General features: G+C 51.6%; 1 protein-coding gene across 11 annotated transcripts in view; it reads right to left on the bottom strand.

Annotated features, from left to right (window-relative positions):
• The window catches only part of LOC110496778 (protein spire homolog 1), a 104359-nt gene that overhangs the window by 9295 nt on the left and 68933 nt on the right, over positions 1 to 26131 (bottom strand). For 9 of the 11 annotated variants that reach the window (XM_036953622.1, XM_036953630.1, XM_036953626.1 and 6 more), the window contains exons 11-17: positions 25643 to 25724; positions 20916 to 21058; positions 11107 to 11142; positions 7381 to 7518; positions 4011 to 4081; positions 2274 to 2301; positions 2008 to 2159 (exon numbers count right to left, since the gene is read on the bottom strand). In XM_036953622.1, coding sequence (XP_036809517.1) covers positions 2008 to 2159; positions 2274 to 2301; positions 4011 to 4081; positions 7381 to 7518; positions 11107 to 11142; positions 20916 to 21058; positions 25643 to 25724 — 650 coding nt within the window. The remainder of the gene's footprint in view (positions 1 to 2007; positions 2160 to 2273; positions 2302 to 4010; positions 4082 to 7380; positions 7519 to 11106; positions 11143 to 20915; positions 21059 to 25642; positions 25725 to 26131) is intronic. The other 2 variants (XM_036953631.1, XM_036953632.1) reach the window with 2 other exon arrangements.

Genomic DNA, 26131 nt, shown 5'->3' with positions numbered 1-26131 from the left:
CATGCTGATCCTCAACACAGGGGCCCCTCAGGGGTGCATGCGTAGTCCCCTCCTGTACTCCCTGTTCACCCACGACTGAATGGCAAAGCACAACTCCAACACCATCATTAAGTTTGCTGACGACACAACAGTGGTAGGCCTGATCCTCGACAACGATGAGACAGCCTATAAGTTAGGAGGTCAGAGAACTGGCAGTGTGGTGCCAGGACAACAACCTCTCCCTCAATGTGAGCAAGACAAAGGAGCTGATCGTGGACTACAAGAAAAAGGAGGACCGAACAGGCCCCCATTAACATCGACGGTTCTGTAGTGGAGGTGGTCGAGAGTTGAGTTCCTTGGTGTCCACATCACCAACAAAACTATCATGGTCCAAACACACCAAGACAGTTGTGAAGAGGGTACGACAACTCCTTTTCCCCCCTCAGGAGACTGAAAAGATCTGGCATAGATCCCTCAAAAGTTCTACAGCTGCACCATCAAGAGCATCCTGACCGGAGGCATCACCGCCTGGTATGGCAACTGCTCGGCATCCAACCATAAGGCGCTACAGAGGGTAGTGTGTACGGCCCAGTAGTTCATTGGGATCAAGCTTCCTGCCATCCAGGACCTGCACTACTGTTCAAAACACTGTACGTGTTGGACGTCTACGAACACGCTGTCATAGATCACTGCAACGAGTCATCACATTGATGAGTAGTGAGACATGAAGTCCCATCTAACAGGGAGGTTAGGAACACAGCAGAGAACCTAAAACGGCATTAACACCATCGTTGCTGAGTGGGTGGGGGACAGCAGAAAGGTGAACGCTGTCTGGTAGGTATCCTGGACTGCAGTAGATTGAACTGCTCGGTCTGGTAGGTAGCGTAGCCAGGACTGCAGTAGATTGAACTGCTCGGTCTGGTAGGTAGCGTAGCCAGGACTGCAGTAGATTGAACTGCTCGGTCTGGTAGGTAGCCAGGACTGCAGTAGAATGAACTGCTCGGTCTGGTAGGTAGCCAGGACTGCAGTAGATTGAACTGCTCGGTCTGGTAGGTAGCCAGGACTGCAGTAGATTGAACTGCTCGGTCTGGTAGGTAGCGTAGCCAGGACTGCAGTAGATTGAGCTGCTCGGTCTGGTAGGTAGCGTAGCCAGGACTGCAGTAGATTGAACTGCTCGGTCTTGTAGGTAGCGTAGCCAGGACTCCAGTAGATTGAACTGCTCGGTCTGGTAGGTAGCCAGGACTGGGGTAGATTGAACTGCTCGGTCTGGTAGGTAGCGTAGCCAGGACTGCAGTAGATTGAACTGCTCGGTCTGGTAGGTAGCCAGGACTGCAGTAGATTGAACTGCTCGGTCTTGTAGGTAGCGTAGCCAGGACTCCAGTAGATTGAACTGCTCGGTCTGGTAGGTAGCCAGGACTGGGGTAGATTGAACTGCTCGGTCTGGTAGGTAGCCAGGACTGCAGTAGATTGAACTGCTCGGTCTGGTAGGTAGCGTAGCCAGGACTGCAGTAGATTGAACTGCTCGGTCTGGTAGGTAGCCAGGACTGGGGTAGATTGAACTGCTCGGTCTGGTAGGTAGCCAGGACTGCAGTAGATTGAGCTGCTCGGTCTGGTAGGTAGCCAGGACTGCAGTAGATTGAGCTGCTCGGTCTGGTAGGTAGCGTAGCCAGGACTGCAGTAGATTGAACTGCTCGGTCTGGTAGGTAGCGTAGCCAGGACTGCAGTAGATTGAGCTGCTCGGGTCTGGTAGGTAGCCAGGACTGCAGTAGATTGAGCTGCTCGGTCTGGTAGGTAGCGTAGCCAGGACTGCAGTAGATTGAGCTGCTCGGGTCTGGTAGGTAGCCAGGACTGGGGTAGATTGAACTGCACTGCCCCCTAGCGGTCAAACGGCAGACCATATCTGAATTGTGAATTCACATGTCATTTTATATTTTTTTTTATTATCGTTTAAACTATAAAAAGAAAAGCAGTTTAAATGTTAGTTGTCACATCCCTAAACCCAAGACCGGTAATGATGTTATTGTGTACCTGGAGACTGTCCGGCGCAGACTGTGGCTGGACGAGGGCTTCTCTGGGGTGCCCAAGGCTGATGTCCCTCCAGCCTCCTCCCTGGGTAGAGTGGCAGTAGGACCCAGAGAGGAGACGGGCAGGTTGGCATACGGCTTAGAGGGAAGTCTCATCTGGAACAACAGGACAGAGTTAGGAGGGTCAGATATATAGGCATAATCTGAACATCTGTCAACAATTAAAGGGCTAGTGTGGTCACTGGATGGACGAGGACTACTTTGGCTCACCTTTTTACAGCACTGCGAGCACACAGGCCTGGCAAGAGAGCGAAATATTCAGTCACAACGAATTGCATGAATTCTGATATATGCAGCGCATTCGGAAAATATTCGGACCCCCTTGAATTCTATCACATTTTATGTTACAGCATTATTCTAAAATTGATTAAAATCTCAAATCTACACACAAAACCCCATAATGACAAAGCGAAAACAGGTTTATAGAAAGTGTTGTAACTTTACACAAGTATTTAAATACGTAAGTATTTAGACCTTTTGCTTTGAGACTCGAAATCGAGCTCAGGTGCATCCTGTTTCTATTGATCATCCTTGAGATGTTTCTACAACTTGATTGGAGTCCACCTGTGGTAAATTAAATTGATTGGACATCATTTGGAAAGGCACATCTGTCTATATAAGGTGCCACAGTTGACAGTACATGTCAGAGCAAAGACCAAGCCATGAGATCAAAGGATTTGTCCGTAGAGCTCGGGACAGAATTGTGTCGAGGTACAGATCTGGGGAAGGGTACCAAAATATTTCTGCAGCATTGAAGTTCCACAAGAACACAGTCTCGGGGGAGAAGGGGCCTTGGTCAGGGAGGTGACCAAGAATCGGGTGGTCACTCTGACAGAGCTCCAGGGTTCCTCTGTGGAGATGGGAGAACCTTCCTGAAGGACAACCATCTCTGCAGAACTCCACCAAATCAGGCCTTTATGGTAGAGTGGCCTAAAGACTTTCAGACCATGAGAAACAAGATTCTCTGGTCTGATGAAACCAAGATTGAACTCTTTGGCCTGAATGCCAAGCGTCACATCTGAAGGAAATCTGGCTGGTGCCTACTGTGAAGCATGGTGGTGTGGGGATTTTCTTCAGCGGCAGGGACTTGGAGACTAGTCAGGGTTGAGGTAAAGATGAATGGAGCAAAGCACAGAGATCCTACACGATACCTGAGTGCTCCTCCAGAGCACCTCGCCCCCAGTCAACCACCCTAAGCACACAGCCAAAACAGCACAGGAGTGGCTTCGGGACAAGTCTCTGAATGTCCTTGAGTGGCCCAGCTAGAGCCTGGACTTGAACCTGATCGAGCATCTCTGGAGAGACCTGAAAATAGCTGTGCAGCGACGCTCCCCATCCAACCTGACAGAGCTTAAGATGATCTGCAGAGAATGATGGGAGAAACTCTCCAAATACAGGTGTGCCAAGCTTGTAGTGTCAAGAAGACTTGAGGCTGTAATCACTGACAAAGGTTCTTCAACAAAGTACTGAGTAAAGGGTCTGAATACTTAAAAATGTAAAATAAGGCTGCAACAGAAAAAAAATGTAGAGAAAGTCAAGGGGTCTGAATACTTTCCAAATGTACTGTATATTTTTTCATTTATAATTTATTTTCCATTTAGAAGGACAATAACAACAACAGTGACTACAAACATCCAAACATGACAACAAACAATAGATGGGTGGAGGGGGAGGGTAGGTATCCTGGGTCCTACCAGGAAACACGACACCCAGTGAGCCCTGCCAAAGCAGGCCAGGCATCTGTGTGACCTGGCAGGAGTCAAGCCTGGGGGGGTATAGCTCAAACAAATACAGACGATTAATATATTAGCTCTTTGATTTACATATGATCTTATAATGTCCAAGAGACCCACCCCCTCTGATTAACATTAAAGAGATTCTCCGGTACTTTGAGTCAATAATAGAGAACTATATTAAAATATAAACACAGATATAATATAAATGTACCTTTTGCAGAACTGGCAGGTGTAGGACCAGGTGAAAAATGAGAACCTTTTAGTCTGACAGGAGAAACACAGCTACAGGAGAGAGGATGAGAACCTTTTAGTCTGACAGGAGAAACACAGCTACAGGAGAGAGGAGGAGAACGGTTATTTCAGAGATCAAGTAAATATCAAGTCAAAGACATTAAGCGCTGCAAGAATGTTACAAGACGGATCCAGTCAGACCATGTAAGCTGTATTCATGCCATTTATATCTGCAATGATTTCCTACTGAACACCACCCCGCCAGTACGGCGTCTCCAGACAGGCCCCGGTACCTACCCCGCCGGTACGGCGTCTCCAGACAGGCCCCGGTACCTACCCCGCCGGTACGGCGTCTCCAGACAGGCCCCGGTACCTACCCCGCCGGTACGGCCCAGTTCTAGCCCTGCTAGTACAGTATCTAGACAGGCCCAGGGTTTACCCCCGCTAGTACAGTATCTAGACAGGCTCAGTTCTAGCCCTGCTAGTACAGTATCTAGACAGGCCCAGGTTTAGCCCTGCTAGTACAGTATCTAGACAGGCCCAGGGTTTACCCCCGCTAGTACAGTATCTAGACAGGCCCAGGGTTTAGCCCTACTAGTACAGTATCTAGACAGGCCCAGGTTTAGCCCTACTAGTACAGTATCTAGACAGGCCCAGGGTTTAGCCCTACTAGTACTGTATCTAGACAGGCCCAGGGTTTAGCCCTACTGGTACAGTATCTAGACAGGCCCAAGTCTAGCCCCGCAGGTACAGTATCTAGACAGGCCCAGTTCTAGCTGGTACAGTATCTAGACAAGCTCAGTTCTAGCCCTGCTGGTACAGTATCTAGACAGGCCCAGCCCCGCCAGTACAGTGTCTAGACGGGCCCAGCCCTGCTAGTACAGTGGCTAGACAGGATCTAGCCCTGCCGGTACAGTATCTAGACAGGCCCAGGTTTAGCCCTACTAGTACAGTATCTAGTCAGGCCCTAGCCCTACTAGTACAGTATCTAGACAGGCCCAGCCCCGCCAGTACAGTATCTAGACAGGCCCAGGTTTAGCCCTACTAGTACAGTATCTAGACAGGCCCTAGCCCTGCTGGTACAGTATCTAGAAAGGCCCAGTTCTAGCCCTGCTAGTACAGTATCTAGACAGGCCCAGGGTTTACCCCCGCTAATACAGTATCTAGACAGGCTCAGTTCTAGCCCTGCTAGTACAGTATCTAGACAGGCCCAGTTCTAGCCCTGCTAGTACAGTATCTAGACAGACCCAGTTCTAGCCCTGCTAGTACAGTATCTAGACAGGCCCAGGGTTTACCCCCGCTAATACAGTATCTAGACAGGCTCAGTTCTAGCCCTGCTAGTACAGTATCTAGACAGGCCCAGGTTTAGCCCCGCTAGTACAGTATCTAGACAGGCCCAGGGTTTACCCCCGCTAGTACAGTATCTAGACAGGCCCAGGTTTAGCCTTGCTGCTACAGTATCTAGACAGGCCCAGGTTTAGCCCTGCTGCTACAGTATCTAGACAGGCCCTAGCCCTGCTAGTACAGTATTTAGACAGGCCCTAGCCCTGCTAGTACAGCATCTAGACAGGCCATAGCCCTGCTAGTACATTATCTAGACAGGCCCAGATTTAGCCCCGCTGCTACAGTATCTAGACAGGCACTAGCCCTGCTAGTACAGTATCTAGACATGCCCAGGGTTTTGCCCCACTAGTCCAGTATCTAGACTAGAGGTCGACCGATTAATCGGAATGGCCGATTTCAAGTTTTCATAACAATCGGAAATCTGTATTTTCCGGGGCAGAAAGACAGATTTTCACATTGTCAGCTCGAAGGATCTAATCTTGCAACCTAACAGTTAACTTGTCCAACGCAATAACTATCTGGCTCTCTCTCGTTGCACTCCACAAGGAGACTGCCTGTTACGCAAATGCAGTAAGCCAAGGTAGTTGCTAGCTAGCATTAAACTTATCTTATAAAAAACAATCAATCATAATCACTAGTTAACTACACATGGTTGATGATATTACTACATATTATCTAGCGTTTCCTGTGTATAATCTGACAGAGCATACAAGTATCTTAAGTATCTGACTGAGCGGTGGTAGACAGAAGCAGGCGCGTAAATATTCATTCAAACAGCACTTTCGTGCGTTTTGCCAGCAGCTCCTCGTTGTGCATCAAGCATTGCGCTGTTTATGACTTCAAGCCTATCAATTCCCAAGATGAGGCTGGTGTAACCGAAGTGAAATGGCTGGCTAGTTAGCGCGTGCTAATAGCATTTCAAACGTCACTCGCTCTGTGCCTTCTAGTAGTTGTTCCCCTTGCTCTGCATGGGTAACGCTGCGTCGATATGGTGGCTGTTGTCGTTGTGTTGCTGGTTCGAGCCCAGGGAGGAGCGAGGAGAGGGACGGAAGCTATACTGTTACACTGGCAATACTAAAGTGCCTATAAGAACTTCCAATAGTCAAAGGTTAATGAAATACAAATGGTATAGAGGGAAATAGTCCTATAATAACTACAACCTAAAACTTCTTACCTGGGAATATTGAAGACTCATGTTAATTAAAAGGAACCACCAGCTTTCATATGTTCTCATGTTCTGAGCAAGGAACTGAAACGTTAGCTTTCTTACATGGCACATATTGCACTTTTACGTTCTTCTCCAACACTTTGTTTTTGCATTATTTAAACCAAATTGAACATGTTTCATTATCTACTTGAGGCTAAATTGATTTTATTGATGTATTATATTAAGTTAAAATAAGTGTTAATTCAGTATTGTGGTAATTGTCATTTTTACAAATACATTTATTTATTTTTAAATTGGCCAATTAAATCGGTATCAGCTTTTTTGGTCCTCCAATAATCGGTATCAGCGTTGAAAAATCATAATCGGTCGACCTCTAATCTAGACAGGCCCAGGTTTAGCCCTACTAGTACAGTATCTAGACAGGCCCAGGTTTAGCCCTGCTAATACAGTATCTAGACAGGCCCAAGTCTAGCCCCACTGGTAGAGTATCTAGACAGGCCCAGGTTTAGCCCTGCTAGTACTGTATCTAGACAGGCCCAAGTTTAGCCCTACTGGTACAGTATCTAGACAGGCCCTAGCCCTACTAGTACAGTATCTAGACAGGCCCAGGTTTAGCCCTGCTAGTACTGTATCTAGACAGGCCCAAGTTTAGCCCCGCTAGTACAGTATCTAGACAGGCCCAGTTCTAGCCCTGCTAGTACAGTATCTAGACAGGCCCAGTTCTAGCCCTGCTAGTACAGTATCTAGACAGGCCCAGTTCTAGCCCTGCTAGTACAGTATCTAGACAGGCCCAAGTTTAGCCCCGCTAGTACAGTGTCTAGACAGGCCCAGCTCTCACCTTTCCTTTCCTCAGTTCGTTGTAAACGTCTTTGTACTGTTGGAACTTCTCCAGCTCAGCTTTGACCAGAACCTGTCTGATGTGCATCACCTCTTCTACTGTTAGAGCCAGACACTCTACAGGGTAGCAGAAGTCCTCCTGAAATAACATACACCCACAAACAACACACACACACACACACACACAGTTAGCTGATTAGCTTTAACAAAGTAGCCTGGGTACATGCATATACATTTGAGTAATTTAGCAGATGCATTCATCCAGAGCAACATGCAATTTGTGCATTCATCATAAAAGAGCTAGCTGGGACAACCAGATAGGTGCAGTGAAATGTGTTGTTTTACTGGGTCAGCCACAGCAGTACAACATCACGGAGCAAATTAGGGTTAAGTGCCTTGCTCAAGGACAGACAGATTTGTCACCTTGTCGGCTCAGGTAATGGAACCAGTGACCTTTCGGTTACTGACCCAACGCTCTAACCGCTAGGCCACCCTGTCTGTTTGTGTCATCGTGCCAAACAGGTGTGGTCCCAGGCTATTATCAAAGCTCCATGACAATGGAACGGCTCAACCTTCCATAGAGGAGCTGTACCTATATTCTGACAGCATGAAAATGAGGCGTTAAATCACATTAAAGTGAAAATGATCCCTTTAACAGAGTCTAAAAGCTCGCCACCTCACCCGTTACGTTACCGCGCCACCTAACCCGTTACCGCGCCACCTCACCCGTACGTTACCGCGCCACCTCACCCGTACGTTACCGCGCCACCTCACCCGTACGTTACCGCGCCACCTCACCTGTTACGTTACCGCGCCACCTCACCCGTTACGTTACCGCGCCACCTCACCCGTTACGTTACCGCGCCATCTCACCTGTTACCACGCCACCTCGACCGTTACGTTACCGCGCCAACTCACCCGTTACGTTACCGCGCCACCTCACCCGTTACGTTACCGCGCCACCTCACCCGTTACGTTACCGAGCCACCTCACCCGTTACGTTACCGCGCCACCTCACCCGTTACGTTATTACACCTTCTCACCCGTTACGTTACCGCGCCACCTCACCCGTTACCACGCCACCTCGACCGTTACGTTACCGAGCCACCTCACCCGTTACGTTACCGCGCCACCTCACCTGTTACCACGCCACCTCGACCGTTACGTTACCGAGCCACCTCACCCGTTACCACGCCACCTCACCCGTTACGTTACCGCGCCACCTCACCTGTTACGTTATTACACCTTCTCACCCGTTACGTTACCGCGCCACCTCACCCGTTACCACGCCACCTCGACCGTTACGTTACCGAGCCACCTCACCCGTTACGTTACCGCGCCAACTCACCCGTTACGTTACCGCGCCACCTCACCCGTTACGTTACCGCGCCACCTCACCCGTTACGTTACCGAGCCACCTCACCCGTTACGTTACCGCGCCACCTCACCCATTACGTTATTACACCTTCTCACCCGTTACGTTACCGCGCCACCTCACCCGTTACCACGCCACCTCGACCGTTACGTTACCGAGCCACCTCACCCGTTACGTTACCGCGCCACCTCACCTGTTACGTTATTACACCTTCTCACCCGTTACGTTACCGCGCCACCTCACCCGTTACCACGCCACCTCGACCGTTACGTTACCGCGCCACCTCACCCGTTACCACGCCACCTCACCCGTTACGTTACCGCGCCACCTCACCTGTTACGTTATTACACCTTCTCACCCGTTACGTTACCGCGCCACCTCACCCGTTACCACGCCACCTCGACCGTTACGTTACCGAGCCACCTCACCCGTTACGTTATTACACCTTCTCACCCATTACGTTACCGCGCCACCTCGACCGTTATCGCGCCAACTCACCCGTTACGTTACCGCGCCACCTCACCCGTTACGTTACCGCGCCACCTCACCCGTTACGTTACCGCGCCACCTCACCCGTTACGTTACCGCGCCACCTCACCCGTTACGTTACCGCGCCACCTCACCCGTTACGTTACCGTTCCACCTCACCCGTTACGTTACCGCGCCACCTCGCCCGTTACGTTACCGCGCCACCTCACCCGTTACCGAGCCACCTCACCTGTTACGTTATTACACCTTCTCACCCGTTACGTTACCGCGCCACCTCACCCGTTATGTTACCGCGCCACCTCACCCGTTACCGCGCCACCTCACCCGTTACCGCGCCACCTCACCCGTTACCGCGCCACCTCACCCGTTACCGCGCCACCTCACCCGTTACCGCGCCACCTCACCCGTTACCGCGCCACCTCACCCGTTACAGCGCCACCTCACCCGTTACAGCGCCACCTCACCCGTTACGTTATTACACCTTCTCACCCGTTACGTTACCGCGCCACCTCACCCGTTATGTTACCGCGCCACCTCACCCGTTACCACGCCACCTCGACCGTTACGTTACCGCGCCAACTCACCCGTTACGTTACCGCGCCACCTAACCCGTTACGTTATTACGCCTTCTCACCCGTTACGTTATTACGCCTTCTCACCCGTTACGTTACCGCGCCACCTCACCCGTTACCACGCCACCTCGACCGTTACGTTACCGCGCCACCTCACCCGTTACCGCGCCACCTCACCCGTTACCGCGCCACCTCACCCGTTACCGCGCCACCTCACCCGTTACAGCGCCACCTCACCCGTTACAGCGCCACCTCACCCGTTACGTTATTACACCTTCTCACCCGTTACGTTACCGCGCCACCTCACCCGTTATGTTACCGCGCCACCTCACCCGTTACCACGCCACCTCGACCGTTACGTTACCGCGCCAACTCACCCGTTACGTTACCGCGCCACCTCACCCGTTACGTTACCGCGCCACCTCACCCGTTACGTTATTACACCTTCTCACCCGTTACGTTACCGCGCCACCTCACCCGTTACGTTATTACACCTTCTCACCCGTTACGTTACCGCGCCACCTCACCCGTTACGTTATTACGCCTTCTCACCCGTTACGTTTTTACGCCTTCTCACCCGTTACGTCACCGCGCCTTCTCACCCGTTACGTCACCGCGCCACCTCACCCGTTACCGCGCCACCTCACCCGTTACCGCGCCACCTCACCCGTTACCGCGCCACCTCACCCGTTACCGCGCCACCTCACCCGTTACCGCGCCACCTCACCCGTTACCGCGCCACCTCACCGGTTACAGCGCCACCTCACCCGTTACAGCGCCACCTCACCCGTTACGTTATTACACCTTCTCACCCGTTACGTTACCGCGCCACCTCACCAGTTACGTTAGTACACCTTCTCACCCGTTACGTTACCACGCCACCTCACCAGTTACGTTAGTACACCTTCTCACCCGTTATGTTACCACGCCACCTCACCCGTTACTACGCCACCAGCATGATATTATTCCCAGGGAGCACACAGAGCATGATGATGAGGAAGTAAACAACACAGCAGCTCTGAGCCCATCTAAACACCCAGTGAGTCATGTAGTTAGTTGGAGTGTATAAAGTCTAAAATGTGTTGCCAAACCATGTCAGTTTTAAGATTATAAATTGCATTAGGTGATCATTGATGAAGTAATTGGGTGCGTTCCAGGTCATCTTTTTTTTTTTTGCAGTCAGGGGTCCAATAATCTCTGAATATTGCAATATTATACATCAATGTGGTGATGACCTGGACGGCATCCATAGTTATTCTGAATGGAGTGACATAATACATCCATGACATACCACCTTAGCACCACTGCTGGGGGCGGGGATTTCCACCTGACATAAAGGAAATAAAATAGTTCAGGAGAACTCATTGGAGCACTGACTTCTCCTCCAGAATACCATTCTACCATTATATCTGCCTCTGGAGATGCCACAAACACCATAATAATACCATTATATCTGCCTCTGGAGATGCCACACACACCATAATAATACCATTATATCTGCCTCTGGAGATGACACACACACACCATAATAATACCATTATATCTGCATCTGGAGATGCCACAGTACCAGCCCTCCATGTGTTCCTAGTCGTCCTCCATGACACACTGCCTGATCTGACCAGTACCAGCCCTCCATGACATACTGCCTGACCTGACCTGTACCAGCCCTCCATGACATACTGCCTGACCTGACCAGTACCAGCCCTCCATGACATACTGCCTGACCTGACCAGTACCAGCCCTCCATGACACACTGCCTGACCTGACCAGTACCAGTCCTCCATGTGTTCCTAGTCGCCCCCCCATGACACAGCCTGACCTGACCAGTACCAGCCCTCCATGATACACTGCCTGACCTGACCAGTACCAGGCCTCCATGATACACTGCCTGATCTGACCAGTACCAGCCCTCCATGATACACTGCCTGACCTGACCAGTACCAGCCCTCCATGACACACTGCCTGATCTGACCAGTACCAGCCCCCCCTGATACACTGCCTGACCTGACCAGTACCAGCCCTCCATGACACACTGCCTGACCTGACCAGTACTAGCCCTCCATGACACACTGCTTGAACATTACCAGCAATCCCATGACACACTGCCTGACCTGACCAGTACCAGCCCTCCATGACACACTGCCTGACCTGACCAGTACCAGCCCTCCATGACACACTGCCTGACCTGACCAGTACCAGCCCCCCATGATACACTGCCTGACCTGACCAGTACCAGCCCTCCATGTGTTCCTAGTCCCCCTCCATGACACACTGCCTGACCTGACCAGTACCAGCCCTCCATGACACACTGCCTGATCTGACCAGTACCAGCCCTCCATGTGTTTCTAGTCGTCCTCCATGACACACTGCCTGACCTGGCCAGTACCAGCCCTCCATGACACACTGCCTGATCTGACCAGTACCAGCCCTCCATGACACACTGCCTGACCTGACCTGTACCAGCCCTCCATGACACACTGCCTGACCTGAACCAGCCCTCCATGAAACACTGCCTGACCTGACCAGTACTAGCCCTCCATGACACACTGCCTGACCTGACCAGTACCAGCCCCCCATGTGTTCCTAGTCCCCCCCCCCCCCCCCCCCCCCTCATGACACACTGCCTGATCTGACCAGTACCAGCCCTCCATGACACACTGCCTGACCTGACCAGTACCAGCCCTCCATGTGTTCCTAGTCACCCCCCCATGACACAGCCTGACCTGACCAGTACCAGCCCTCCATGATACACTGCCTGACCTGACCAGTACCAGGCCTCCATGATACACTGCCTGATCTGACCAGTACCAGCCCTCCATGATACACTGCCTGACCTGACCAGTACCAGCCCTCCATGACACACTGCCTGATCTGACCAGTACCAGCCCCCCCTGATACACTGCCTGACCTGACCAGTACCAGCCCTCCATGACACACTGCCTGACCTGACCAGTACTAGCCATCCATGACACACTGCTTGAACAGTACCAGCCCCCCATGACACACTGCCTGACCTGACCAGTACCAGCCCTCCATGACACACTGCCTGACCTGACCAGTACCAGCCCTCCATGACACACTGCCTGACCTGACCAGTACCAGCCCCCCATGATACACTGCCTGACCTGACCAGTACCAGCCCTCCATGACACACTACCTGACCTGACCAGTACCAGCCCTCTATGTGTTACTAGTCCCCCTCCATGACACACTGCCTGACCTGACCAGTACCAGCCCTCCATGACACACTGCCTGACCTGACCAGTACCAGCCCTCCATGACACACTGCCTGATCTGACCAGTACCAGCCCTCCATGTGTTTCTAGTCGTCCTCCATGACACACTGCCTGACCTGGCCAGTACCAGCCCTCCATGACACACTGCCTGACCTGACCTGTACCAGCCCTCCATGACACACTACCTGACCTGAACCAGCCCTCCATGACACACTGCCTGACCTGACCAGTACTAGCCCTCCATGACACACTGCCTGACTTGACCAGTACCAGCCCTCCATGACACACTGCCTGACCTGACCAGTACCAGCCCTCCATGTGTTCCTAGTCCCCCCCCATGACACACTGCCTGACCTGACCAGTACCAGCCCTCCATGACACACTGCCTGACCTGACCAGTACCAGCCCTCCATGTGTTCCTAGTCCCCCCCCATGACACACTGCCTGACCTGACCAGTACCAGCCCTCCATGACACACTGCCTGACCTGACCAGTACCAGCCCCCCATGACACACTGCCTGACCTGACCAGTACCAGCCCTCCATGACACACTGCCTGACCTGACCAGTACCAGCCCCCCATGACACACTGCCTGACCTGACCAGTAGCAGCCCTCCATGACACACTGCCTGACCTGACCAGTACCAGCCCTCCATGACACACTGCCTGATCTGACCTGTACCAGCCCTCCATGACATACTGCCTGACCTGACCTGTACCAGCCCTCCATGACATACTGCCTGACCTGACCAGTACCAGCCCTCCATGACACACTGCCTGACCTGACCAGTACCAGCCCTCCATGATACACTGCCTGACCTGACCAGTACCAGCCCCCCATGTGTTCCTAGTCCCCCCCATGACACACTGCCTGACCTGGCCAGTACCAGCCCTCCATGACATACTGCCTGACCTGACCTGTACCAGCCCTCCATGACATACTGCCTGACCTGACCAGTACCAGCCCTCCATGACACACTGCCTGACCTGACCAGTACCAGCCCTCCATGATACACTGCCTGATCTGACCAGTACCAGCCCTCCATGTGTTCCTAGTCCCCCCCATGACACACTGCCTGACCTGACCTGTACCAGCCCTCCATGACACACTTCCTGAACTGACCAGTACCAGCCATCCATGACACACTGCCTGACCTGACCAGTACCAGCCCTCCATGACACACTGCCTGACCTGACCTGTACCAGCCCTCCATGACACACTGCCTGACCTGACCAGTACCAGCCCTCCATGACACACTGCCTGACCTGACCAGTACCAGCCCTCCATGACACACTGCCTGACCTGACCAGTACCAGCCCTCCATGTGTTCCTAGTCCCCCCCATGACACACTGCCTGACCTGACCAGTACCAGCCCTCCATGACACACTGCCTGACCTGACCAGTACCAGCCCCCCATGACACACTGCCTGACCTGACCAGTACCAGCCCTCCATGACACACTGCCTGACCTGACCAGTACCAGCCCTCCATGACACACTGCCTGACCTGACCAGTACCAGCCCCCCATGACACACTGCCTGACCTGACCAGTACCAGCCCTCCATGACACACTGCCTGACCTGACCAGTACCAGCCCTCCATGACACACTGCCTGACCTGACCAGTACCAGCCCTCCATGACACACTGCATGACCTGACCAGTACCAGCCCTCCATGACACACTGCCTGATCTGACCTGTACCAGCCCCCCATGACACACTGCCCGATCTGACCAGTACCAGCCCTCCATGACACACTGCCTGACCTGACCAGTAACAGCCCTCCATGACATACTGCCTGACCTGACCAGTACCAGCCCCCCATGTGTTCCTAGTCGTCCTCCATGACACACTGCCTGACCTGACCAGTACCAGCCCCCCATGACACACTGCATGATCTGACCAGTACCAGCCCTCCATGACACAATGCCTAACCTGACCAGTACCAGCCCTCCATGACACACTGCCTGACCTGACCTGTACCAGCCCTCCATGACACACTGCCTGACCTGACCAGTACCAGCCCCCCATGACACACTGCATGATCTGACCAGTAACAGCCCTCCATGACACAATGCCTAACCTGACCAGTACCAGCCCTCCATGACACACTGCCTGACCTGACCAGTACCAGCCCCCCCATGTGTTCCTAGTCCCCCCCCATGACACACTGCCTGATCTGACCAGTACCAGCCCTCCATGACACACTGCCTGACCTGACCAGTACCAGCCCTCCATGACACACTGCCTGACCTGACCTGTACCAGCCCTCCATGACACACTGCCTGACCTGACCTGTACCAGCCCTCCATGACACACTGCCTGACCTGACCAGTACCAGCCCTCCATGACACACTGCCTGATCTGACCTGTACCAGCCCTCCATGACACACTGCCTGACCTGACCTGTACCAGCCCTCCATGACACACTGCCTGACCTGACCAGTACCATCCCTCCATGACACACTGCCTGATCTGACCTGTACCAGCCCTCCATGACACACTTCCTGACCTGACCAGTACCAGCCCTCCATGACACACTGCCTGACCTGACCAGAACCAGCCCTCCATGTGTTCCTAGTCCCCCCCCATGACACACTGCCTGACCTGACCAGTACCAGCCCTCCATGTGTTCCTAGTCCCCCCCCCCATGACACACTGCCTGACCTGACCAGTACCAGCCCTCCATGACACACTGCCTGACCTGACCAGTACCAGCCCCCCATGTGTTCCTAGTCCCCCCCATGACACACTGCCTGATCTGACCAGTACCAGCCCTCCATGTGTTCCTAGTCCCCCCCCATGACACACTGCCTGATCTGACCAGTACCAGCCCTCCATGACACACTGCCTGATCTGACCAGTACCAGCCCTCCATGACACACTGCACCTGAACAATACCAGCCCTCCATGACACACTGCCTGACCTGACCAGTACCAGCCCTCCATGACACACTGCCTGACCTGACCAGTACCAGCCCTCCATGACACACTGCCTGACCTGACCAGTACCAGCCCTCCATGTGTTCCTAGTCACCCCCCCATGACACAGCCTGACCTGACCAGTACCAGCCCTCCATGATACACTGCCTGACCTGACCAGTACCAGGCCTCCATGATACACTGCCTGATCTGACCAGTACCAGCCCTCCATGATACACTGCCTGACCTGACCAGTACCAGCCCTCCATGACACACTGCCTGATCTGACCAGTACCAGCCCCCCCCTGATACACTGCCTGACCTGACCAGTACCAGCCCTCCATGACACACTGCCTGACCTGACCAGTACTAGCCATCCATGACACACTGCTTGAACAGTACCAGCCCCCCATGACACACTGCCTGACCTGACCAGTACCAGCCCTCCATGACACACTGCCTGACCTGACCAGTACCAGCCCTCCATGACACACTGCCTGACCTGACCAGTACCAGCCCCCCATGATACACTGCCTGACCTGACCAGTACCAGCCCTCCATGACACACTACCTGACCTGACCAGTACCAGCCCTCCATGTGTTACTAGTCCCCCTCCATGACACACTGCCTGACCTGACCAGTACCAGCCCTCCATGACACACTGCCTGACCTGACCAGTACCAGCCCTCCATGACACACTGCCTGATCTGACCAGTACCAGCCCTCCATGTGTTTCTAGTCGTCCTCCATGACACACTGCCTGACCTGGCCAGTACAAGCCCTCCATGACACACTGCCTGACCTGACCTGTACCAGCCCTCCATGACACACTACCTGACCTGAACCAGCCCTCCATGACACACTGCCTGACCTGACCAGTACTAGCCCTCCATGACACACTGCCTGACTTGACCAGTACCAGCCCTCCATGACACACTGCCTGACCTGACCAGTACCAGCCCTCCATGTGTTCCTAGTCCCCCCCCATGACACACTGCCTGACCTGACCAGTACCAGCCCTCCATGACACACTGCCTGACCTGACCAGTACCAGCCCTCCATGTGTTCCTAGTCCCCCCCCATGACACACTGCCTGACCTGACCAGTACCAGCCCTCCATGACACACTGCCTGACCTGACCAGTACCAGCCCCCCATGACACACTGCCTGACCTGACCAGTACCAGCCCTCCATGACACACTGCCTGACCTGACCAGTACCAGCCCCCCATGACACACTGCCTGACCTGACCAGTAGCAGCCCTCCATGACACACTGCCTGACCTGACCAGTACCAGCCCTCCATGACACACTGCCTGATCTGACCTGTACCAGCCCTCCATGACATACTGCCTGACCTGACCTGTACCAGCCCTCCATGACATACTGCCTGACCTGACCAGTACCAGCCCTCCATGACACACTGCCTGACCTGACCAGTACCAGCCCTCCATGATACACTGCCTGACCTGACCAGTACCAGCCCCCCATGTGTTCCTAGTCCCCCCCATGACACACTGCCTGACCTGGCCAGTACCAGCCCTCCATGACATACTGCCTGACCTGACCTGTACCAGCCCTCCATGACATACTGCCTGACCTGACCAGTACCAGCCCTCCATGACACACTGCCTGACCTGACCAGTACCAGCCCTCCATGATACACTGCCTGATCTGACCAGTACCAGCCCTCCATGTGTTCCTAGTCCCCCCCATGACACACTGCCTGACCTGACCTGTACCAGCCCTCCATGACACACTTCCTGAACTGACCAGTACCAGCCATCCATGACACACTGCCTGACCTGACCAGTACCAGCCCTCCATGACACACTGCCTGACCTGACCTGTACCAGCCCTCCATGACACACTGCCTGACCTGACCTGTACCAGCCCTCCATGACACACTGCCTGACCTGACCAGTACCAGCCCTCCATGACACACTGCCTGACCTGACCAGTACCAGCCCTCCATGTGTTCCTAGTCCCCCCCATGACACACTGCCTGACCTGACCAGTACCAGCCCTCCATGACACACTGCCTGACCTGACCAGTACCAGCCCCCCATGACACACTGCCTGACCTGACCAGTACCAGCCCTCCATGACACACTGCCTGACCTGACCAGTACCAGCCCTCCATGACACACTGCCTGACCTGACCAGTACCAGCCCCCCATGACACACTGCCTGACCTGACCAGTACCAGCCCTCCATGACACACTGCCTGACCTGACCAGTACCAGCCCTCCATGACACACTGCCTGACCTGACCAGTACCAGCCCTCCATGACACACTGCCTGACCTGACCAGTACCAGCCCTCCATGACACACTGCCTGACCTGACCAGTACCAGCCCTCCATGACACACTGCCTGATCTGACCTGTACCAGCCCCCCATGACACACTGCCCGATCTGACCAGTACCAGCCCTCCATGACACACTGCCTGACCTGACCAGTAACAGCCCTCCATGACATACTGCCTGACCTGACCAGTACCAGCCCCCCATGTGTTCCTAGTCGTCCTCCATGACACACTGCCTGACCTGACCAGTACCAGCCCCCCATGACACACTGCATGATCTGACCAGTACCAGCCCTCCATGACACAATGCCTAACCTGACCAGTACCAGCCCTCCATGACACACTGCCTGACCTGACCTGTACCAGCCCTCCATGACACACTGCCTGACCTGACCAGTACCAGCCCCCCATGACACACTGCATGATCTGACCAGTAACAGCCCTCCATGACACAATGCCTAACCTGACCAGTACCAGCCCTCCATGACACACTGCCTGACCTGACCAGTACCAGCCCCCCCATGTGTTCCTAGTCCCCCCCCCATGACACACTGCCTGATCTGACCAGTACCAGCCCTCCATGACACACTGCCTGACCTGACCAGTACCAGCCCTCCATGACACACTGCCTGACCTGACCTGTACCAGCCCTCCATGACACACTGCCTGACCTGACCTGTACCAGCCCTCCATGACACACTGCCTGACCTGACCAGTACCAGCCCTCCATGACACACTGCCTGATCTGACCTGTACCAGCCCTCCATGACACACTGCCTGACCTGACCTGTACCAGCCCTCCATGACACACTGCCTGACCTGACCAGTACCATCCCTCCATGACACACTGCCTGATCTGACCTGTACCAGCCCTCCATGACACACTTCCTGACCTGACCAGTACCAGCCCTCCATGACACACTGCCTGACCTGACCAGTACCAGCCCTCCATGTGTTCCTAGTCCCCCCCCCCATGACACACTGCCTGACCTGACTAGTACCAGCCCTGCATGTGTTCCTAGTCCCCCCCCCCATGACACACTGCCTGACCTGACCAGTACCAGCCCTCCATGACACACTGCCTGACCTGACCAGTACCAGCCCCCCATGTGTTCCTAGTCCCCCCCATGACACACTGCCTGATCTGACCAGTACCAGCCCTCCATGTGTTCCTGGTCCCCCCCCATGACACACTGCCTGATCTGACCAGTACCAGCCCTCCATGACACACTGCCTGATCTGACCAGTACCAGCCCTCCATGACACACTGCACCTGAACAATACCAGCCCTCCATGACACACTGCCTGACCTGACCAGTACCAGCCCTCCATGACACACTGCCTGATCTGACCAGTACCAGGTCATTCAGCAAGTAAGTTACCTCAGAGAAACCATCTCACAGTATGGCAGGGAGACGGGGCATCATACAATGTGTTTGAAAACACGAGGCCAACCAGGTAATTGAAAACACGAGGCCAACCAGGTAATTGAAAACACGAGGCCAACCAGGTAATTGAAAACACGAGGCCAACCAGGTAATTGAAAACACGAGGCCAACCAGGTAATTGAAAACACGAGGCCAACCAGGTAATTGAAAACACGAGGCCAACCAGGTAATTGAAAACACGAGGCCAACCAGGTAATTGAAAACACGAGGCCAACCAGGTAATTGAAAACACGAGGCCAACCAGGTAATTGAAAACACGAGGCCAACCAGGTAATTGAAAACACGATGCCAATCAGGTAATTGAAAACACGAGGCCAACCAGGTAATTGAAAACACGAGGCCAACCAGGTAATTGAAAACACGATGCCAACCAGGTAATTGAAAACACGAGGCCAACCAGGTAATTGAAAACACGAGGCCAACCAGGTAATTGAAAACACGAGGCCAACCAGGTAATTGAAAACAAGATGCCAACCAGGTAATTGAAAACACGAGGCCAACCAGGTAATTGAAAACACGAGGCCAACCAGGTAATTGAAAACACGAGGCCAACCAGGTAATTGAAAACACGAGGCCAACCAGGTAATTGAAAACACGATGCCAACCAGGTAATTGAAAACACGAGGCCAACCAGGTAATTGAAAACACGAGGCCAACCAGGTAATTGAAAACACGAGGCCAACCAGGTAATTGAAAACACGAGGCCAACCAGGTAATTGAAAACACGATGCCAACCAGGTAATTGAAAACACGAGGCCAACCAGGTAATTGAAAACACGATGCCAACCAGGTAATTGAAAACACGAGGCCAACCAGGTAATTGAAAACACGAGGCCAACCAGGTAATTGAAAACACGAGGCCAACCAGGTAATTGAAAACATGAGGCTTGACTGTCTGCAGCACACATTAGTGTACACTATAATACCATAGTGAGGCTGTCTGCAGCACACAGTAGTGTACACTATAATACCATAGTGAGGCTGTCTGCAGCACACAGTAGTGTACACTATAATACCATGGTGAGGCTGTCTGCAGCACACAGTACACTATAATACCATGGTGAGGCTGTCTGCAGCACACAGTAGTGTACACTATAATACCATGGTGAGGCTGTCTGCAGCACACAGTAGTGTACACTATAATACCATGGTGAGGCTGTCTGCAGCACACAGTAGTGTACATACCAGAGACTTGGAGCTCTGTCTGGTGGGGGCTGTGAAGGGTCGTACGCTGGTGGGGGGCTCCTTCTCAATGGAGTGTCTCCTCTGAGGGGAGGGGCGACTGTCAGGCTGGGGAGTCATGGTGATGGGCAGGAACCTAGGGGGTGCTGGAGGGGAGAGAGAGAAGACAGGCTAGAAGGACAGAGGGAACAGGCAGTTTTTATTTTTTTTACATTTACCCCGTTTTCTCCTCAATTTCATGGTCTCCAATTGGTAGTTACAGTCTTGTCTCATCGCTGCAACTCCCATAAGGACTCGGGAGAGGCCAAGGTCGAGAGCCGTGCATCCTCTGAAGCACAAGCCGCACTGCTTTTTGACACACTGCTCTCTTAACCCGCAAGTAAGCCGCACCAATGTGTCGGAGAAAACACTGTACAGCTGGCGACAGTGTCAGCGTGCACCCTGCCCGACCTGCCACAGGAGTCGCTAGTGCGCGATGGAACAAGAACATCCCTGCCGGCCAAACCCTCCTCTATTTCGGACGACGCTGGGCCAATTGTGCGCCGCCTCATGGGTCTCCCGGTCGCACCAGCCTGGACTCGAACCAGGATCTGTAGTGGCACAGCTAGCAACTGCAGAGCCTGGACTCGAACCAGGATCTGTAGTGGCACAGCTAGCAACTGCGATGCAGTGTCTTAGACCACCGCACCACTCGGGAGGCCCTGGGAACAAGCAGTTTGAGAGTGTAGTGCACTACATTTGACCAGGGCCCATAGGACTAAAGTAGTGCACTACATTTGACCAGGGCCCATAGGACTAAAGTAGTGCCCTACATTTGACCAGGGCCAATAGGACTAAAGTAGTGCACTACATTTGACGAGGGCCAATAGGACTAAAGTAGTGCACTACATTTGACGAGGGCCAATAGGACTAAAGTAGTGCACTACATTTGACAAGGGCCAATAGGACTAAAGTAGTGCACTACATTTGACCAGGGCCAATAGGACTAAAGTAGTGCACTACATTTGACCAGGGCCAATAGGACTAAAGTAGTATCACTCCTCCTACTTTATCCCAACACATGGTAACACACAGCAAGACAACACCCCCCTCCGCCAACCCCTCCTTTACACTGCTGCTACTCTGTTTATCATCTATGCATAGTCACTTTAACCATACCTACATGTATATATTACCTCAATTAGACCAACTAATCGGTGCCCCTGCACATTGACTCAGTACCGGTACCCCCTGTATATAGCCTCCACATTGACTCTGTACCGGTACCCCCTGTATATAGCCTCCACATTGACTCTGTACCGGTACCCCCCTGTATATAGCCTGCACATTGACTCAGTACCGGTACCACCTGTATATAGCCTCCACATTGACTCTGTACCGGTACCACCTGTATATAGCCTCCACATTGACTCTGTACTGGTACCCCCTGTATATAGCCTCCACATTGACTCTGTACTGGTACTCCCTGTATATAGCCTCCACATTGACTCTGTACCGGTACCCCCTGTATATAGCCTCCACATTGACTCTGTAACAGTACCTCCTGTATATAGCCTCCACAGGTCTACTACACCTGTTGTATTCAGCATTTCACTGTAAGGTCTACTACACCTGTTGTATTCAGCATTTCACTGTAAGGTCTACCTACACCTGTTGTATTCAGCATTTCACTGAGGTCTACCTACACCTGTTGTATTCAGCATTTCACTGTGAGGTCTACTACACCTGTTGTATTCAGCATTTCACTGTAAGGTCTACTTACACCTGTTGTATTCAGCATTTCACTGTAAGGTCTACTACACCTGTTGTATTCAGCGCACGTGACAAATACGCTTTGATTTGATTTGATCACAGCCCAGAGGACAACGCACAGTAACACAGCCCAGAGGACAACGCACAGTAACACAGCCAAGAGGACAACGCACAGTAACACAGCCCAGAGGACAACGCACAGTAACACAGCCCAGAGGACAACGCACAGTAACACAGCCCAGAGGACAACGCACAGTAACACAGCCCAGAGGACAACACACTCCTCTATATGGGCAATATGCTAGCATTCACTACCATATATGGGAAATATGCAAGCATTCACTACCATATATGAGCAATATGCCAACATTCACTCCTCTATATGGGCAATATGCTTGCATTCACTCCTCTACATAGGCAATATGCTAACAGTCACTACTCTATATGCTAGCATTCACTCCTCTATATGGGCAAAATGCAAACATTTACTGCTCTGTATGGTCAATATGCTAACATTCACTACTTTATATGGACAAAATACTAACATTCACCACTATATGCTAACATTCACTACTCTACATGTGCAATATGCTAGCATTCACTCCTCTAATATGGGCAATATGCTAACAGTCACTACTCTATATGCCAACATTCACTTCTTTATATGGGCAATATGCAAACATTCACTCCTCAATATGGGCAATATGCTAGCATTCACTCCTCTATATGGGCAATATGCAAACATTCACTCCTCTATATGGGCAATATGCAAACATTCACTCCTCTATATGGGCAATATGCAAACATTCACTCCTCTATATGGGCAATATGCAAACATTCACTCCTCTATATGGGCAATATGCAAACATTCACTCCTCTATATGGGCAATATGCAAACATTTCCTACCCTCCTAGATAGACGTTTTAAACTGTTTAAGTGAAAGGAAGGTTTGTCTCCTCCTTTTAACCACTGCATAAAGGAAGTCATGTAACATCTGAAACTAGAGAAATGTGCTACTCTGTTAGGGGATCTGCAGTTCAATAACATGTGCTACTCTGTTAGGGGATCTGCAATTCTATAACATCTGGCAACCTTATCTTTTGTAGAAGACATGGGCCCATCTCATTTTAAAACTCCTTAAATTAACCGAAATAAGTATATTTGTGTTTCACTATTTGTTTAGATTACTTAAATGCTATGTTATGCTTGTTAATTTAAGTGTTTTATTTCACCTTTATTTAACCAGGTAGGCCAGTTGAGAACAAGTTCTCATTTACAACTGCGACCTGGCCAAGATAAAGCAAAGCAGTGCAACACAAACAACAACACAGAGTTACACATGGAATAAACAAACATACAGTCAATAACACAATAGAAAATAAAGTCTATATACAGTGTGTGCAACTGGTGTGAGGTGGTAAGGCAATAAATAATAGCGAAGAATTACAATTTAGCAGATTAACACTGGAGTGATAGATGAGCAGATGATGATGAGCAGATGATGGTGTGTAAGTAGTGATACTGGTGTGTAAAAGAGCAGCAAAGTAAATAAAAACAATATGGGGATGAGGTAGGTAGATTGGGTGGGCTATTTACAGATGGACTATGTACAGCTGCAGTGATCGGTTAGCTGATGCTTAAAGTTAGTGAGGGAGATATAAGTCTCCAGCTTCAGCAATTTTTGCAATTCGTTCCAGTCATTGGCAGCAGAGAACTGGAAGGAAAAGCAGCCAAAGAGGGTGTTGGCTTTCGGGATGATCAGTGAGATATACCTGCTGGAGCACGTGCTACGGGTGGGTGTTGTTTTCGTAACCAGTGAGCTGAGACAAGGCGGCGCTTTACCTAGCAAAGATTTAGATGACCTGGGGCCAGTGGGTCTGACGACGAATATGTAGCGCGGGCCAGCCGATTAGAGCATACAGGTCGCAGTGGTGGGTGGTATATGAAGCTTTGGTGACAAAACGGATGGCACTGTGATAGACTGCATCCAATATGACACACTGAACTCTGTCCGCAAAGTAGTTGGAGAACCAGGCAAGGCAGTCATTAGAAAAACCGAGGCTACTGAGTCTGCCGATAAGAATATGGTGATTGACAGAGTCGAAAGCCTTGGCCAGGTCGATGAAGACGGCTGCACATTACTGTCTTTTATTGATGGCGGTTATGATATCGTTTAGTACCTTGAGTGTAGCTGAGGTGCACCTGTTACCAGCTCGGAAACCGGATTGGACAGCAGAGAAGGTGCGGTGGGATTCGAAATGGTCAGTGATCTGTTTATTAACTTGGCTTTCGAAGACTTTAGAAAGGCAGGGCAGGATGGCTATAGGTCTGTAACAGTTTGGGTCTAGAGTGTCACCCACTTTGAAGAGGGGGATGACCGGGACAGTTTTCCAATCTTTAGGGATCTCTGACGATATAAAAGAGAGGTTGAACAGACTGGTAATAGGGGTTTGCAACAATGGCGACTGATAATTTTAGAAAGAGAGGGTCCAGATTGCCTAGCCCAGCTGATTTGTACGGGTCCAGGTTTTACAGGTCTTTCAAAACATCTGCTATATGGATTTGGGTGAAGGAGAAGCTGGGGAGGCTTGGGCAAAGTAGCTGCGGGGGGTGCAGAACTGTTGGCTGGAGTAGCCTGGAGGAAAGCATGGCCAGCCGTAGAGACTTGGGGGGTGGGTTTGATGTGCTAGGGGACCAGTGTGTCTTTGGCTCTCTACCTGTTTGACTGTATTGTCTGTATAGTCTAGTGTTCCATTTCGGACGCAGCCTTAGTTTTCTATACCTCGGGAGCCATTAAGGTGGAGGGATCTAGTGTACTAGTTAGTATTTATGTTTGGTGTTATGAAATGTCTGGAAATGTACTTTTTCATATAATAATGTGTATGTTTATGTGGAATATGTAACAGTTTACGAATTCAGTGAAAACATAATAAATACAACTTTCAAAAACAACAAAAAGAGAGTGAAGGTATCTTACTGTTCTTCCCCAGGACAGATCCCGGAGACGAGGCGTCCAACATGGATGCTGACAAACTGGAGGAGCTGTGACTGGGCTCATCCTGTTAATGAGGAGATACACATGACTGATGTAGGCATATACACCCCATTAGAAACACACTAACCTGCTGCTACAAATTGGATAGTAAGGAATGTGCAGTAGTTCTGGATGTGGGCTCGATGAAGGAACATATACATTTGTCTCTCTGTGAAAGTCAAGAGCTTCCTTGACCAGAAGACTCTTGGTCGACCAAGATTTGTTTTTAGTAGGAGACAGCCGTCATGCGTGGATAGAATGTGATTGTTTGTGTTACCAATACATCACAAATAAAAGCCTATTCTACAACAAGGAGTACAAGAAAGCTCTTTTTAAAATGTGAGATTTTCCATAAATCCTATGCGTTTTAATCAAATCAACTATATTCACTGAGCTTGTCTGATGCTTTAAGCACACAGTTTGATGAAATAA

Source organism: Oncorhynchus mykiss, chromosome 18, assembly GCF_013265735.2.
Source record: "Oncorhynchus mykiss isolate Arlee chromosome 18, USDA_OmykA_1.1, whole genome shotgun sequence".
Lineage (NCBI taxonomy): Eukaryota > Metazoa > Chordata > Actinopteri > Salmoniformes > Salmonidae > Oncorhynchus > Oncorhynchus mykiss.
The sequence above is the reverse complement of the archived record's forward strand: the minus strand, read 5'-3'. Positions and strand labels throughout refer to the sequence as shown.